This window comes from Heteronotia binoei, chromosome 13, assembly GCF_032191835.1.
Source record: "Heteronotia binoei isolate CCM8104 ecotype False Entrance Well chromosome 13, APGP_CSIRO_Hbin_v1, whole genome shotgun sequence".
Lineage (NCBI taxonomy): Eukaryota > Metazoa > Chordata > Lepidosauria > Squamata > Gekkonidae > Heteronotia > Heteronotia binoei.
In genome coordinates this window covers 23,226,323-23,243,150 of record NC_083235.1, presented here as the reverse complement: position 1 = coordinate 23,243,150, position 16,828 = coordinate 23,226,323, and the positions used below count along the sequence as shown (strand labels likewise).

At 46.6% G+C, this 16,828-nt stretch overlaps 1 protein-coding gene across 1 annotated transcript in view; it reads right to left on the bottom strand.

Moving 5' to 3' along the window:
- Window positions 1-16,828, bottom strand: part of ITGA5 (integrin subunit alpha 5) — a 114,545-nt gene that overhangs the window by 46,447 nt on the left and 51,270 nt on the right. The window contains exons 5-9 of the mRNA XM_060252503.1: window positions 11,120-11,181; window positions 6,729-6,774; window positions 5,750-5,878; window positions 2,737-2,781; window positions 1,831-1,874 (exon numbers count right to left, since the gene is read on the bottom strand). Of these exons, the coding sequence (XP_060108486.1) occupies window positions 1,831-1,874; window positions 2,737-2,781; window positions 5,750-5,878; window positions 6,729-6,774; window positions 11,120-11,181 (326 nt within the window). The remainder of the gene's footprint in view (window positions 1-1,830; window positions 1,875-2,736; window positions 2,782-5,749; window positions 5,879-6,728; window positions 6,775-11,119; window positions 11,182-16,828) is intronic.

The window sequence follows — 16,828 nt, the reverse complement described above, 5'->3', positions numbered from 1 at the left end:
GACCAATTCTACACTTCCCTTCTAAGAAATTTCTCATAAGTCGTAATGACTCTGCAGAGATCTGGTAAAAATAAAAGTCAAATGTGTGCTTGAGAGAAAATTAGGGTGTAATGGTTTGAATAGCTCAGGCTTCAAATCCCCACATAGCCATAGTTTTTACCAGGAGAACTTCGGCCAGTCACTCTCTCACATTTGACCTACCCTACAGGGATGTTGTGCAGATGAAATGGGGGGGGGGAAGAATCGTATACATTACCCTGAGCTCCATGGCAGAAGGGCAGAAAATAAAAAACTGTAAGGGTAGGTAGCTTTCTAGTCCTTTTTTTTTCTTACTACCTATACAGAAGAGTAAGATACCAATTTTTAGAATAGATGGGATCAGGGATCATTTTGTAGGAAAAAAGGTGCCGGAGCTCAGTAGCATATCTCATTGGCATATGCCCCGGGGTCTGTGTAAAGTGGAGAGAGAACTCCCCACTGCATGCAGACCCTGGCTGGAGGTTCAGGAGCTGAGCTCCTGCTGAATTCAAGCCCTGGATGGGATAATGCATGAACTAAATTATGAAGATAGTGAGGCATAATTAGCTTCCAAGATTTTAATCTCCTAAATTAGCATGGAGACATGTTGTGTCGAGGAAGCAAGGACTTTAAAATCTGAGGAGGATGGGTTTTCACACCGAGGACAGACATTGAAAAGATCTCACCATGTTCCCCTTCTGATTCTAATGAGACGGCATTCGAATGAAGTATATTCAACTGTTCTTACACAGGGCTGGCCCTAGACCAGGGGTGGCCAAACTGTGGCTCGGGAGCCACATGTGGCTCTTCCACACATCTTGTGTGGCTCTTGAAGCCCCCACTGTCCTGTTGGCCAGCTTAGGGAAGGCACTTGTCTCTTTAAATAACTTCTCCAAGCCAAGCTAGCAGGCAGCTTGGGGAATGCATTTATAGTTAAAGTTGCTTTCTTTCCACCTCTTCCTCCCTCCTATTTACTTTCCTCCCTCTCTGTCTTGTGGCTCTCAAACACTTGATGGTCATGTCTTGCGGCTCTCAGACATCTGACATTCATGTTTTGCGGCTCTCAGACATCTGACGTTTATTCTATGTGGCTCTTAAGTTAAGCAAGTTTGGCCACCCCTGACCTAGACTGTCTGGCACCCTAGGCAAGGCTAACTTCTGGCACCCCCCCCCCCCCACTGATAATGTCACCAAGTCACATGAGGGGCACCCAATTTGGTGGCTCCAGAAGGCTGGCCCCCTAGGCAATTGCCTAGTTTACCTAATGGCAGGGCCAGTCCTATTCTTATGAGTAGGGTTGCTACTCATAAGCCCTCAAGTACATGACAGAGGGGACTAATATGGATCACTCATGTTCTGTAAAAGTCCTGGTTTGCACACTTCAGTGGGCTAGGTCAGCTGTGAGCAGACCTACCCCATACTGAGCTTCAGCCTGCCTCTGCCTAGTCTACCTACCTACCTTTCTAGATATCGGACTTTGAACGCCTGTAACTTCACCACTTGATTCTGGCCCTTGGCTATTTATCTAGCCCACTGGGAACTAACACTATGGTTCTGCCTCTGGCCACTAACACTATGGACCAGACGCTGGTATCCTGACACATTCACAACTACACATGAGCAACCAACACAGTCTTCAGCCCCTGTACTGTGTTCAAGGCCCAGCACTGCAGGACACTGTGATGGGCAGGAGAGAGAGAGAGACAGAGATCAAAGCTCTGTCAAAGACAGGAACGAAAATGAAAGAGGTAGCTGTATAGAGCATACAAAACTATGGAGACAAGGGGGAAAGAGATAGGGGATAGTTCTTACATAGCCATACGTGAGGTTTCCTTTTGGAACACCAGCCACAAAATCTGCAAGACAGAAAAGAAAACAAGGCCATCAACATTAGCAGAAGGGATTGATAGAGCCAGAAAAGCACCACAAATTTTGGGAGATAACGCATAACATAGAATCTTGGAAAGCCAAAGCAAGTCTCTAGTCCTGTGGCAGGAGAAGAAAAATACGTCCACAAAACATGACAGCAAATGAGAAATTTTTACGGATAAGTGTCTGGGAATTCTGTAAAGTTTGCTTGACATTATCTTATATTATGCATTCCCATCTCTGTCCAATGCTCTCACAAGTGTTCTTCTAACCTCACATTTTATGTTTCCCAGAATTTTCCCTCCCCATCCTCAAGTCAAAGAGGATCTATGGAAGGGGTTCCCAATCGTTTTTAGCTTGCGGGCATCCCTGGAGTTCTGACACAGAGTGGTGGGTGGAAATGGATGCCACAAAATAGCTGCTGCAAGAGCTGCAGGGAGCCAGCGATAAAATGGTTGCCACAGCTTACTTTCAATCTTGTGCTGTGGTGGAAGCCAGTGCCAAAGCAATATTTTAAAAAAATTTGTGTAGTCAGTGAAATCTCCAATGACCAATCAGAAGCCTTAATGGTCTTACTATCTTTCTCAAAACACTTGGTGAGAACCAGGAAATGTATCCATAGGTACACTGGGGACCCCTGGTATATGGTTTACCATTTATCTAAAACCACAATTGTAAAAACTCATGCAAAATTTGGTTATTTGACATGTGCCATGCCTTTTAAAGAATGCAATGATTATTTTTTAAAGAATGCAATAGGAGCTTCTGATGAAGGGGATACCAAACTCTGAAAGCTGTGCATGCATTAGCCCCATTGAACACACATGACCTCACTCAGATCAAAGGTACCTTCAGTGGAGTCACTGCTGAATTCACCCACAGCCACAGAATAGCCTAAGAACAAAACAGAAGATACAACACGGTTCTGATGAAGATCTTCAGCAGTTACCCCTCCCCGCCCCCCTCCCACAAACATTTATATTCCATACTTCCTTACAAAGACAGTACCCATGGATGTGGGGTTTTACACCCATCTTTCCCTCTCAACCTTGTGAGGTGGGTTAAGCTGACAGGACATGACTGAACATGAGCAAGGTTTGCAACGTCATCTAAAACCTAGATCTTTCCACTTGAAACATGGCACTCTAACCATGATGCCACATCGGGTCACTGGCAAATACACCTACTAGAAGCCCTAGGGAGAGTTATGCTCATTTCCCAGCATGCACTGTGGTATCTCAGGCTGTCACTGCGACCATGATGCCAAACGGCTAACAGGAACATCTTTGAGAAGCAACATCCTTAAGATTTTCTCTGCTTTTACATGCAATTGTCGCTATGCTATGAGAAGCAGACTACAACCTCAGGGAAAAACAATACAACTACAATCCAAAAATAATTTTAGGCTCCAGGGGTGGAGGGCGACCGCTGAAACTGGTGCACCAGAAAATTATTTGTTGTACCGTGACTCACAAGCAAAACAAAAATACCAAGATCGGAAATCAATCAATCGCTGCCTGATCAATCTACAGGGCAAGACTCTGCAGTGAAATAGGAAGGGGGGCTGATAGGTGGGAGACAGAGCCGGCCATGAACAGGGGTGCACGCTGTAAACAGTAACATAAGGACACTTTGGTGAGCTACTGAAGCAGCTCCTATGTCCAGGATGGGTACTCTGAGATAGGCCCAAGAAAAAGGAATCTCATGTTTTAGCAATTCTCGTCATTGACTATCGTGAGTGGCTGGGGGTTTCCCACCTGTGAACTCCACCCATGAGAGATATCAGCTCTGCTACTCTTTTCACAAGAGCTTCCTGCAGGGTGTACCTGAGAAGATATCAACAGCACCAGATCTTGTAAGAGGCTGCAGACTTTTTGCAGTTGGTTTCAATTTCATAATTTTCGCGAGGGCCCATGTTTTTGAGCAAGCCAGGACTGTAAGGCTCTACTCATGGGCTCATTCCCTTATAAACCAAGACCCATGCCAAGGACTCTTTAACCCTCTTTCTCCCAAAGCGGCAGAGCTTCCCCTTTACTCAGTTTGGTGACCCATAACCAGGGCTTTTTTTTGAGCAGGAATGCAGTTCCAGCTGGCTCAGCATCAGGAGGTGTGGCCTAATATGCAAAAGAGCCCCTGCTGGGCTTTTTCTACAACAGAGCCCTATGTGAAACAATGGTGACATCAGGGGGTGTGCCCTAACATGCAAATGAGTTCCTGCTGGGCTTTTTCCCTACAAAAAAGCTGTGAGGAACGCACAGGAACGCAGTTCTGGCTGGCTTGGTGTCAGGGGGTGTGGCCTAATATGCAAACGAGTTTCTGCTGTGCTTTTTCTACAAAAAGTCCTGTGCAAAACAATGGTGACATCAGAGGGTGTGGCATAATATGCACATGAGCTCCTGCAGGGCTTTTTCTAGGAAAAAACCCTGCCCATAACCCTTTTCTCTATGTCTTAACTCACATCCAGGGGCAAACAGCTGGATCAAGGGAGACCCTTTCAAAGTCAAAGTGGCATTTAAACTAGAGGGGATCAAGGACCTTTGCCTGCATCTTAGCTTGACAAAAAGTCGAACTGCATAAATAAGTGTGTTGGGATAGGGCTATCTTTGGGTCCATCTGCACCTGCTGAACACATCAGCTGTCTCATACTACATCAGACCAAAAGTCCATCAGGAAGAGTACTGTCTACTCGGATCAGCAGTGGCTTTCCGGGTGTCTCTGCTAGACGCAGGGCTTTTTTTGAGCAGGAATGCGCAGGAACACAGTTCTGGCTGGCTTGGTATCAGGGGGTGTGGCCTAATGAGTTCCTGCTGGGCTTTTTTCTTCAAAACCCCCCAACCCTAGCTAGATGTATTTCACATCCCCAAGGTTTGAACCTGGACCTTTTGCATGCCAACCAGATGCTCTGTCAATGATCACAGCCCCTCTTTCTTGGGTCTCTAAAAAGGTCACATTGCCAGGCTCAATTTGTGCAGAGGGAAAGAGCAAAGGAAACAGCAAGAAAACAGGAAAAGGGACCATGAGGGAAGTCCCTCTATGAAAGGCACCTTGTTTTATAGGCACACAAGAATACAAAGAAGCACAGAAACACTGCAAAATGTGTTTCCTGGGAGAAGAATTCAGCTTCCTTTTTTAAATTAAAAAAGCAAGCTTCTAGCCCTTACGATGGACAAAGTAGGATAAAATGGCTCTTGAACGCATCAATACATGCAGTTGCCTAATACTGAATCAGATCAACAGTCTACCAGGGTTACTATTATCTACTCAGGTTGACAGCGGCTCTCAAGCTGTCTCAGCTAGAGGTCCTTCACATCACCTATTACTTGATCTTTTAAAATGGAGATGGAGCAGAGGTCCATCAGTGGCAATTTGCCACTGCGTATTGTTGGAACTCTCTGTCTGGGGCAGTGATGCTCTGTATTCTTGGTGCTGGGGGGGTGGGCAACAGTGGGAGGGTTTCTAGTGTTCTGGCCCCACTGATGGACCTCCTGATGGCGCCCGGGTTTTTTGGCCACTACGTGACACAGAGTGTTGAACTGGATGAGCCACTGGCCTGATCCAACATGGCTTCTCTTACGTTCTTATGCCAGGGACTGAACCTGGAACCTTCTGCGTGCCAAGCAGATAATCTGCCACTGAGCCACTGCCCCTCCCCTCTTGGATTTCCAGTCGCCTAACCCTTGGTGAAGATGGATCTGAGGATGGAGGTAAGATCAGGAGCTGGTATCCCAGAAAAATGAATGGTGTGACACAAGGCCAGATCTTGGATCCAGGATGCCTACCCACAGGGAATGGAAGAATACAGGGCCACCAGGATGAAGGTACCCACTTGGAGACAGCAGTATCCCTCCTTCCAAACACTCACCGAGGTAACTGTCGTCAGCGCTGAAGTGAGGATCCGAACGAGTGGCGAGCTGACCTTGAACCTCCAAGACTAAATATCCGGGGTCATAGGATTTCTCAATGGCATCCTGTGTTGCTGATATTACTTGGCCTGGGGGGGGGGGAGGAAAAGAGGTCATGGTGCCTTTAAAACCCTACAAGGTTGGCCTTTACATCACCAGGTTAGGATAACAAAAACAAACAAAGAAAAAATGTGCTAATTTTAAGAGATATTGTCTCCTTAAGCTTTCCAGGGCACTGCATCCATTCATATGATGACCCCCCCCACCCCCAGATATCAAGATCATTCTCCTTGCCTCCATTTTATCATATGAAGCTGCCTTATGTTGAATCAGAACCTCGGTCCATCAAAGTCAGTATTCTCTACTCAGACTGGCAGTTGGTTCTCCAGGGTCCAAGCTAAGGTTTTTCACGCCTATTTGCCTGGACCCTTTTTTTAGTTGGAGGTGCTGGGGATTGAACCTGGGACCTTCTGCTTACCAAGCAGATGCTCTACCACTAAGCCACCATCCTTCCCTAAATGTTGGGCTGGATGGACCACTGGCCTGATCCAACATGGCTTCTCTTATGTTCTTATGCCAGGAACTGAACCTATCTCTTCACAGCAAGCCTATGAGGTTGGGTAGGCTAAAAGGCAGCGACTGGCCCAAGATAATCAAACACTGATCGTGCACACATGCAAGCACTAGTGGCAAAGGAAACAAACACCATAGCAGAGGAAAGACACCATAGCATTCAAGAAGTGCAAGGTGGACCATGTCAAGGAAGTCAAGGCTAAGATACCCAACCAGTACCCCTTCCGGGTTAACAAGGAAATGGGAGATCTAGTTTTCCCTGTGTGCAGTCTCTTCTACCGTACTGTAGCCCTGCTCATCTGATATTCTCTGCTCAAGAGAAGGTTTGGGACTAGTGCAAGAGATAAGATGCAGAAGGGGACTCACCTTGCCAGAAATAGCTTCCAGGGCCACCAAGGAGGATGCGTCCAGTCTGCAAAGGGAAAGGAACATATGAACATAAGAGAAGCCATGTTGGATCAGGCCAACACTCTATCCAGTCCAACAATGTCACACAGTGGCCAAAAAAAATCAGGTGCCAAAAAAACAGGGCAAGCGTCACATCCCGCAGAATCTATCCCTAAATCAGATCTGACTCAGAAAATCAGATCCCAAATTTCACCAGACCTACTTGTAATCACTCCCTGGCATCATACGTTGGTTTCCCCCTCCCACTTAGTATCACTATAACCATGAAAAAGGGGCTGCGGCTTTGCATGCAGAAGACTCCAGGTTCAATTCACAGCATCACCAGTTAAAAGGATAAGGTAGACTTTTGCCTGAGACCCTGGAAAGCCGCTGCCAGTCTCGGTAGACAATACTGGCCTCAAGGAACTGATGATCCGATTCAGTGTAAGGCAGCTTTGTGTCTTCAAAGTAAATGATGGTTGTGTCACAGAGAGAGAGAGAGCTTTGTGGGTGAGCAAGAATTTTAATCCAAGTCCTCCAAGTGCTAGTCCAGCATACTTCCCACGATGCCACTCTTGATTTGCTGTCCACCCACTGGCACCCCCATCATTTCATCTAGAAAGTCACCCCTGCCACATGAGGTCACAGTGACCTCTGCATCCTCTCTGTTTGCCTAGCAGGCTATAGGTCACAAAGGCCACCAAAGTCATCCCAGCTGTAGCCTGAAGGCCCAGACTGCATTTGATCCTCCTCAGAGAGCATGCAGCTGAGCAGCACAATTCCCATCTATGTGCCTTGTGGCATCTTTGGCGGCAATGCTAACTGTTCGAGGACCATGAACGGGGAGCAGAGATTCCAGAGAGAGTTCAACCATACGAAGGCGGCAACCCCACACATTGAATAATGCACTTTCAATCTGCTTTCCAACTGGATTCTACTGATTGCACTGGCAAAACACAGTTGGAAAGTGCATTTATGTAATTTATTTATTATTATTTATTACTTTCAATTTGCATCCCGCCCTCTCCGCAAGTGGACTCAGGGCAGCTAACAATCAGTTCAGTTCAAACATCTGTGATTACAATTAAGGCAATGAAATACAATTTAAAAACATATTAAAACATTTCATGGTGCTGTCCAATACAATATGGCAGGATCTTCCTTTTCCAACAGTGATGCCATAGTGGTCATAATTCCTCAGCAGCGTGGGGTGGCAGTGAAGGGTAGCAATTCCCAGTTAGGTGTCAAGGCCTATTGAAATAATTCCATTTTGCAGACACTGCAGAATTGGGAAAGATCCTGCAGGCCCCTTATGGCCTCCGGGAGATCATTCCACATTTCTGGTGCTGCCACTGAGAAGGCCCCGGCCCGTGTAGAACACAGCCTGGCCTCGCTTGGTCCGGGGATAGACAACAGATGTTGTGTCCCTGAACGCAGTGCTCTCTGGGGGACATGCGGAGAAAGACACTCCTGTAGATAAGCAGACCCCCAATCATGTGTGTGTGATTGCAACCAATATGTGTGATCGCAGCCAAAGAGAGCTTAACAGACTGGATTGCTCCTAGCTGCGGTGCAGACATGCTCATGTTTGATAGGGATCCCAAAGCAGAGCCCCACAAACTCCTGGTTCTTCACTCCCTTTCCAACGATGGGTAACCGAGAAAGTTTGATTCCACAAATGCATCCCCTCTATAAAACCATTACACAGAATCAGAACCTTAGTCCCAGGGATCGTGTTGTAAAAAATAGGTGGTGGAGCTCGTTAGCATAACTCATAAGTATATGCCCCCTCCCACCAGCCAAAAGCAACCTGGTGCAACAAAAGAGAGCCCCGGGCAAGGGAGGCCTGTTTGGGATGGCTAGAGATTCAGCCTCCCCAAAGTCAAAAGACCAGTTCTCCTGCCCACCCCCCAGTCAAAAGGCCAGCAAGCCACCCGCCACCCCAAATCATCCAAGAAGTGGAGAAAGGATGGTGGGGGCTTCTCCAGGGGTTAATGATGGCTGCTGGGGGTCTGGTAAAAGCCCCTGGTGGCTGGCTGGCTGCCCTCTCTCCTAACCCAGGAATTGTTATGCAGCTGCACCTACTATTCAATGGACAAGGTAGGTGGGAAGGAAGAGGGGGAACCCTCAGAAAGGTTCAGGAGCTGTGCTCCTGTGAGCTCCTGCTGAATCTGAGGCCTGCTTAGTCCATTTATCATGACTGGAAGCAGTACTCTAGGGTCCCCAGCCAAGATTCCTTTAGTTTTTTTCTATTTGCTGTTTTAAATTGCAATTTTAATTCATGACTTTTAACGTGTTTTGTTTTTGTTTTATGTCCTGGTTGCACAGTAAGCTGCTTTAAGTTTTGTATGGTAGACAGGCAGCTAATAAATGGTTAAAATAAATATAATAATAAATAATTGGAAATGCCAAGGATTGAATTTGGGAATCCATGCATGTTCTTTCTCAATAAATCCTGGCCCTTCCCCTCATGGTGGGTGGCAAGCATTATCACGAGGGTTGCCAGGTCTGACTTAGGAAATAACTGGGGGCTTTGGAGGTGGAGCCGGGAGCAAGGGTGTGACAAGCAGAGCTGAACTCCAAAGGGAGCTCTGGCAATCACACCGCACACCTTTTAAATGCCTTCCCTCCATTTTGGAAATAATGAAGGCTAAGGGTACCTTCTTGTGGGGCTCACAGAACTGTACCCCCTGATCCAGTCTTTTTGAAACTTGGGGAGTGTTTTGAGGAGAGGCACCGGATGCTGTGCTAAAAATCTGGTGCCTCTGTCTCAAAAAACAGGCCCCCACAGAGCTCCAGATACCCACAGATCAATGATCAATTATACACTATGGGAGCCGGTCTCCATAGGGTATAATGGAGTGCCCAGCAGACATTTCCTTCCCACCTCCTCTGCTTTCTTATGACCTGAAGTGGGGGAAGGGTCTCCAAACCAGGGGATCCCCTGCTCCCAACTGGGGATTGACAACCCATATGTCACCAATATGCAAACACAAGTTGGGATTCCCTCCTCAAGTGTTTTTTTTAATGGGAAAATAATTAAACAGACAATCCCTCTGCATCAGGGGTGGCCAACGGTAGCTCTTCAGATGTTTTTTGCCTACAATTCCCATTAGCCTCAGCCATCAGCCATGCTGGCTGGGGCTGATGGGAGTTGTAGGCAAAAAACATCTGGAGAGCTACCTTTGGCCACCCCTGCTCTACATGGCTGTAATTTTTCTTTAATATTCTTTGGCTTTTTTCTCCCTTTCTTAAAATAGTTAGATCTCAAGGGCATCCAATGAAGCTGATGAACAGTAGGCTCAGGATAGACAAAGGGAAATACTGCTTTACATGGACAGGAATTAAAATATGGAAATTGCTGCCAGAGGATGTAGGGACGGCCACAAGAATAAACAGCTTTAAAAGGGGGTTAGATGGAATCATGGAGGAGAAGTCTATCAATGGCTACGAGCCATGGCGACTGAGGGGAACCTCCACATTCAGAGGCAATCAACCTATGAATCTCAGAACCAGGAGGCAACATTTGGGGAAGGCCTTCGCCTCTTGTGCCCTGTTGTTGGCCACCCAGAGGAACTTGTTGACCACTGTGTGAGACAGGATGCTGGACTAGATGGATCCTCACTGGTCTCATCTAGCAGGACTCTTATTACAATCCAATGGGGAAGGCCTTGGCCTTTGTGCCCTGTTACTGGTCCCCCAGAGGAACTGGTTGACCTCTGTGTAAGGCAGGATGCTGAACTAGATGGACCACAGGTCTGCTCCAGCAGGGCTGTCCTTACAAGGGGAAGGCTTCAGCTTCTATGCCCTGTTGACAACCATACGGAGGAACTGGTTGGCCACTGTGTGAGATGGGATGCTGAACTAAAGGACTATTGGTCTGATCCAGCAGAGCTCTTCTTACATTATTATGTATGCCTCAACTTCTATGCCCTCCAGAGGAAATGGTTGGCCACTGTGTGAGACAGGATGCTGCACAAATGGAGCATTGGTCTGATCCAGCAGAGCTCTTCTTACCTAATCTCTACTGTTAGGGGCCTCAATGACTGTTTCCCCCCTCCCACTTATATGAATGATTGATCTTCAAGGATCTGATTGAGCTTCAAGGATAAATGATTGATCTTCAAGGATATCTAGCAAGCTATTGCAGATATTACCACAGACTCTGCATGGGCCTATTCTAAATTTAACTTACAGCCTGGAACTGCAGGCAGCTGCTGCATGGTGGTAGTCACAGTGCCCATTTTATTCTTTTATGAGCAGTTCCCACCAGTGTGTGTGGGTGGGGGGGAGAATTCCCACCCTTGCTTCCAAATAAAGGAACTTAGCACTGTTATTAGCCATGCTCTCACCAAGGACTGGTAACTTACCTTTGTGAATTCAGCGCTGAATCCACCCTGGCAGTAACCTTGTCCGCGAGCTGAGTTGAGGTCTAGCAAAGAGAAAGGGAAGCGGGGTATCAGAAGGCTGGTAAGTAGCAGTACAGAATATTTCTTAAAACACCAAGATACTTTTTGTTTTAAAGTGTGCACTGCACAACCACAAAATAATGCACTGGTAACACCTGACATGGATGGCCCAGGCTAGCCTGGTCTCAGCAGCTCTCAGAAGCTAAGCAGGGTCAGCCCTGGTGAGTACTTGGATGAGAGAACACTGAGGAAATTCAGGTTTGCTATGCAGAGGCAGGCAATGGCTAACCCACCTCTGTCTCTTGCCAGTTTGCTGTAGTGGTTAAGTGTGCGGACTCTTAGCTGGGAGAACCGGGTTTGATTCCCCACTCCTCCACTTGCACCTGCTAGCATGGCCTTGGGTCAGCCATAGCTCTGGCAGAGTTGTCCTTGAAAGGGCAGCTGCTGTGAGAGCCCTCTCCAGCCCCACCCACCTCACAGGGTGTCTGTTGTGGGGGAGGAAGGTAAAGGAGATTGTGAGCCGCTCTGAGACTCTTCGGAGTGGAGGGCGGGATATAAATCCAATATCTTCTTCTTCAAAAATGCTATGGCTCCAATCAATGTTCCCTCTAAGCTGAGTTAGTGTGAGCTAGCTCACAGATTTTTAGTCTCCAGCTCACACATTTTTGTCTTAGCTCAGGAAGGATGACCCCAGAGCGCACTAATTTATGCAGTAGCTCACAACTTTAATGCCGGTAGCTCACAAAGTAGAATTTTTGCTCACAAGACTCTGCAGCTTAGAGGGAACATTGGCTCCAATTAGATGGCACTTTCTACCAACACCAAACCTGGGTTTTTTTTAGCTTGCTCTAAACAAGATTTATTTCTTAGGTGTGCTGCGGACTGGCTGTTTCACTCAACCAATTAGTCCTCCAGGCTGCCATAAAGAACAGAAGAGAGTTTGGCTACAACTTGCCAGGCCTCATCAAGGCTTAATAGCATTACTAGTATAATTAGCAAAGTGCTTAAAAATGAAGTAGGCACTGCACAGAGATAAGTACACATTGCTGCCTGCAGGCTTCCCTACAGACTAGGCTATCTCCAGAGCACAATTTCCTTATTTACATCTTTCCACCAGCTGCCTCCTAAAGGCAACATACAAGTCCTAACTAAATACAAACAGCAGAGCAGTGGAAATATACCCTCTTCCAAAACTATGAAAAGCACCACTCAAGGATGCTGCAGGGCACAGACAATGTGCCATTTCCCTTATCTCTCCACCAATACTCCCTCTACACTGTGGAGTCTTGTGAGCAAAAATTCTACTTCATGAGCTACCGGCATTAAAGGTGTGAGCTACTGCATCAATTAGTTTGCTTGGGGGCCATTTTTCCTGATCTAAGACAAAAATGTGAGAACCAGAAGCAAAACAACCTGTGAGCTAGCTCACACTAACTCAGCTTAAAGGGAACACTGCTCTCCATATATCCAAGTCTTCCAAAATGCAGAAGATAGACCATATATGCAAGGGCCCCTGTACCTCTCCTTTAAAGTCTCTTTTAAAGAACACACCAACTAACACACCAACAGGAAACTCTATTATCATTTTGCCTTGGACGCACTGAAGCTTTTTGCATAGTACCCCCGATCCTCCACATTCCCCAGTTAAGAGGAAAATGCTGTTCAAACAAATTGCAAAGATGATCTGACTCCAAAGGTAACAAGAGAAAGAAATTTTACTTACAAAAATGCAAGCGCATTTTACATGACACAATCATGGAGGGATATTTAACGTCTTGTGAACAATTAACTTCAAAAAAGTTAACTTGCTACAGCTCCAAGCCCAGTTAAGAGAGAGAAGAAGAAGAGAGCTCTCATAAAAGATGAAACACAGAAGGCAAGCAAGGGCCGAAGAGGCTCAACATCTAATGGATGAGAGGGTGGGACCAACTGCAAAGTGTACCCCATTGATAGAATTCTCTTAACCCTCCCTCTCCCAGATCCTCTTGCATGCAAAGTTACAATATCCAACAGTATGCAAGAGCTCCAGTTGGCCTCCTTTGTGGTGACATTGTGCCCTACTGCAGTGATATCTTACTTCCACTACCATCATTTAATACGGGCCTATAACTGTTTACCTTGTATGATGTGCCCTTCCTGCTGGTGGTGCACTTTATTTACTGTTTTACTCGTTTAATTTTAATGTAGTGTTTTAACTCTGATCTGTAGGGTTTTTATTGTTATTATTGTATGTTGTGATCCGCCCTGAGCCCATTTACGGGAAAGGGTAGAATATAAGCCAACTAAATAAAATAAAATATAAATAAATAGATAGATAAATAAATAAATAAATAAATAAATAAATAAATAAATAAATAAATAAATAAATAAAGGTAAAGGTAAAGGTAGTCCTCTGTCTTCACAGCAAGCCTATGAAGTTGTTACCGACCCATGGGGTGACATTACATCACGACGTTTTCACCCATGGGGTGACATCACATTATGACGTTTTCACGGAAGACTTTTTATGGAGTGGTTTGCCATTGCTTCCCCAGTCATCTACACTTTCCCCCCAGCAAGCTGGGGACTCATTTTACCAACCTCAGAAAGATGGAAGGCTAAGTCAACCCTGAGCCGGCTACCTGAACCCAGCTTCTGCAAGGATCAAACTCAGGTCATGAGCAGAGTACTGCAGTATTGCAGCTTACCACTCTGCACCATAGGGCTCTTTACCTCTCACTTAAAAACAGTGATCAAGTACTAACACACCAAGGAGGACTCTATGCTGCCCTGGGGTTATAGGGCATCATAAGAATATAAGAGGAGACCTGCTGACAAGACCTCCAGTCCATCTACAAGGCAAGGCTAACTTCTGGCACCCCCTCCCCAACTGATAATGTCATCAAGTCACAAGGGGGCACCCAATTTGGCACCCCCAAAAGGCCGGCGCCCTAGGCGATTGCCTTGTTTGCCTAGTGGCAGGGCCAGCTCTGGTGAAACCTGGACTCCAGCCTTCTCTCACAGCCTTTCTCTTTAAAAGCTGGTTAAGAACATAAGAGAAGCCATGTTGGATCAGGCCAATGGCCCATCCAGTCCAACACTCTGTGTCACACAGTGGCCAAAACACCCAAGTGCCATCAGGAGGTCCACCAGTGGGGCTAGAAGCACAAGAATACAGAGCATCACTGCAAGCACAAGAATACAGAGCATCACTGCCCCAGACAGATAGTTCCAACTATAAGCTGAGGCTAGTAGCCACTGATGGTTCTCTCTTAAGGTTACTGGGAAGGGGAAGGTTTCATCCTGTGGACATTCAGAGAAGTGGGTGTGCGAAAAGCTATTATATTTCCTTTGGGACACATGTTCAGTGAGGGCTGGATGCTGGCTGCACTGGCTCCTACTCCTCTCAAGGGGCTATGCGGACCAAGAAGATCTGTGCTTGATGGGATTGGAGCTCATCGCACAGCAGGAATGCAGGGTGAGAAGTCAGTGGGCTGGCATGAGCGGACCTTAGAAGAAATCATAATGCTGGATCTGAAAGGTAGAAAGAAAGGCAGCGGAAAACAGAGCAGTGCTATCCAGTGCTTTTTTTGTAGCAGGAACTCCTTTGCATATTAGGCCACATACTCCTGATTTAGCCAGTCCTCCTGGAGTTTACAGTAAGCCCTGAACTAACAGCCCTGTAAACTCTTGGAGGATTGGCTACATCAGGGGTGTGTGGCCTAATATGCAAAGGAGTCTCTGCTACAAAAAAAGCTCTGGCACTATCTATTTCGGGGCTCTTAGCTGTGGTTGAAGTTACTTCCTCCCTAGGACCTTGCAACACAAATCAGCTTCCCGGATAGTCAATTCTGCTGGTATAAATGAGTGAATGGAAAATACTGAGTCATACAAATGATTCAAACAGTGTGGTGGTGCAAGAGAACTGCTAGAATGCCATAAAAAAGTTAATTAGGGGGAAAAAACTAAAGATGCTCATCTGCCTAAGAAAGAGTCTTCCTGCTGCATCTCTGCAAAAGCCACTGGGCTGATATCCCTATAATTACTTTTCTGTCAGGTGTGGAACACTGTTGTATCACCTTTCAGTTTGCTGCAAAAACGAAGCAGAATTACATGCCCTTGGGATGCACTTCTGTGTGAATCACTGCAATTCTTGCAGACTCTTTCAGGTGTAAGACCTAAGTATGCTTTCAATATGAACTTGGGGGGGGGGGGGGGAGTGTGCTACAACAGCTGGACACTTAGCAGCTATAGTGTCCTGGCTCCTTGTTTTACAGGCCTCAAAGCCAAGTTTGGATTTTGGGATAAAGCATAGTAAGCAGGAGGCAAATGTCAAAACAATGGCCAAGAAGCAGGAGTTAACCCTGTTGACCAGAATCTCCTCCCTACAGAAGATGTTTACAGGCAGTAGGCAGGGTTAGCCCTGCCACTAGGCAAAGAAGAAGACGATGACTGCAGATTTATATCCCACCCTTCTCTCTGAATCAGAGTCTCAGAGTGGCTTACAATCTCCTTTATCTTCTTCCCCCACAACAAACACCCTGTGAGGTGGGTAGGGCTGAGAGAGATCTCACAGCAGCTGTCCTTTCAGGGACAACTCCTACAAGAGCTATGGCTGACCCAAGGCCATTCCAGCAGCTGCAAGTGGAGGACTGGAGAATCAAACCTGGTTCTCCCAGATAAGAGTCTGCACACTTAACCACTACACCAAACTGGTCGAACTGGGCACCCCCATGTGACCCAATGATGTTATTAGCGCAGGAGGGGGTGGCAGAAGTTAGCCTTGCCTATTGTGGCAGACAGTCTAGGGCAAGCCCTGGGGTTAGGAGCTCCTTGACATTTGACCTGGGGAAGGGAAATTATTTTTCCACAGATAAATAAATTTGCACCGTCTTCAATAGCTGCCATCTCCTGATATATATATATATTTTTAAATTATAAACAGATATTTATTAATACAAATGGCTGACTGAAGGCTCTGCATCTGATGGAGACACCTTGGCTAAATTCTAGCCATGCTTATCTCTCTGGACACGAAGAGCGATCAGAGGAATCCCGCTTCAGTTTGACTGCAGCGTCAGAGGACGCTGGGTGGCTGAGACAGAGTGGACCCTGCTAACGTAATGGCTGCTGTTCATGGAAGGTATTGTCTTGTTTTACACAGCACAAGGCGCTTGCGTGCCCTGACCTGGATAGCCCAGGCTAGCCCTATCTCTTTGGAACTCGGAAGCTAAGCACTGTCAGTCTTGGTCTGTATTTGGATGAAAAACCACCAAGGAATACCACGGTCCGGACACGGAGGCAGGTGATGCCAAACCACCTCTGAAAAGTCTTGGGCCTTGAAAAGTCCACCTGGTTGCCACAAGTCAGCTATGGCTTGACAGCAAAAAAAAAAAAAAGATTCTTGTCCAAGGACTACCACTGTATATTCTCCACCTTCTTCCACCAGCATAATGTATAGTGCCAACAATGCTTTTTTTGTTCTTGCTGCTTATTTGTGCAGCTGCATCCAGTCTGCTATACCTGCAGGGAGGGGAAGAGGGGCCAGCCGAGTAGAGCTAGTTGGAAAGTTCATTGCCCACCAGAACTGCCAACGCTGCTTCTTCTGTTTAAGCAGGTGGGGAGAGGAGCAGAAGCCACTGTCCCACATTGCATGAGCCGGGCAGGTGGAGGGTAGGTTGGCGAGTGGCT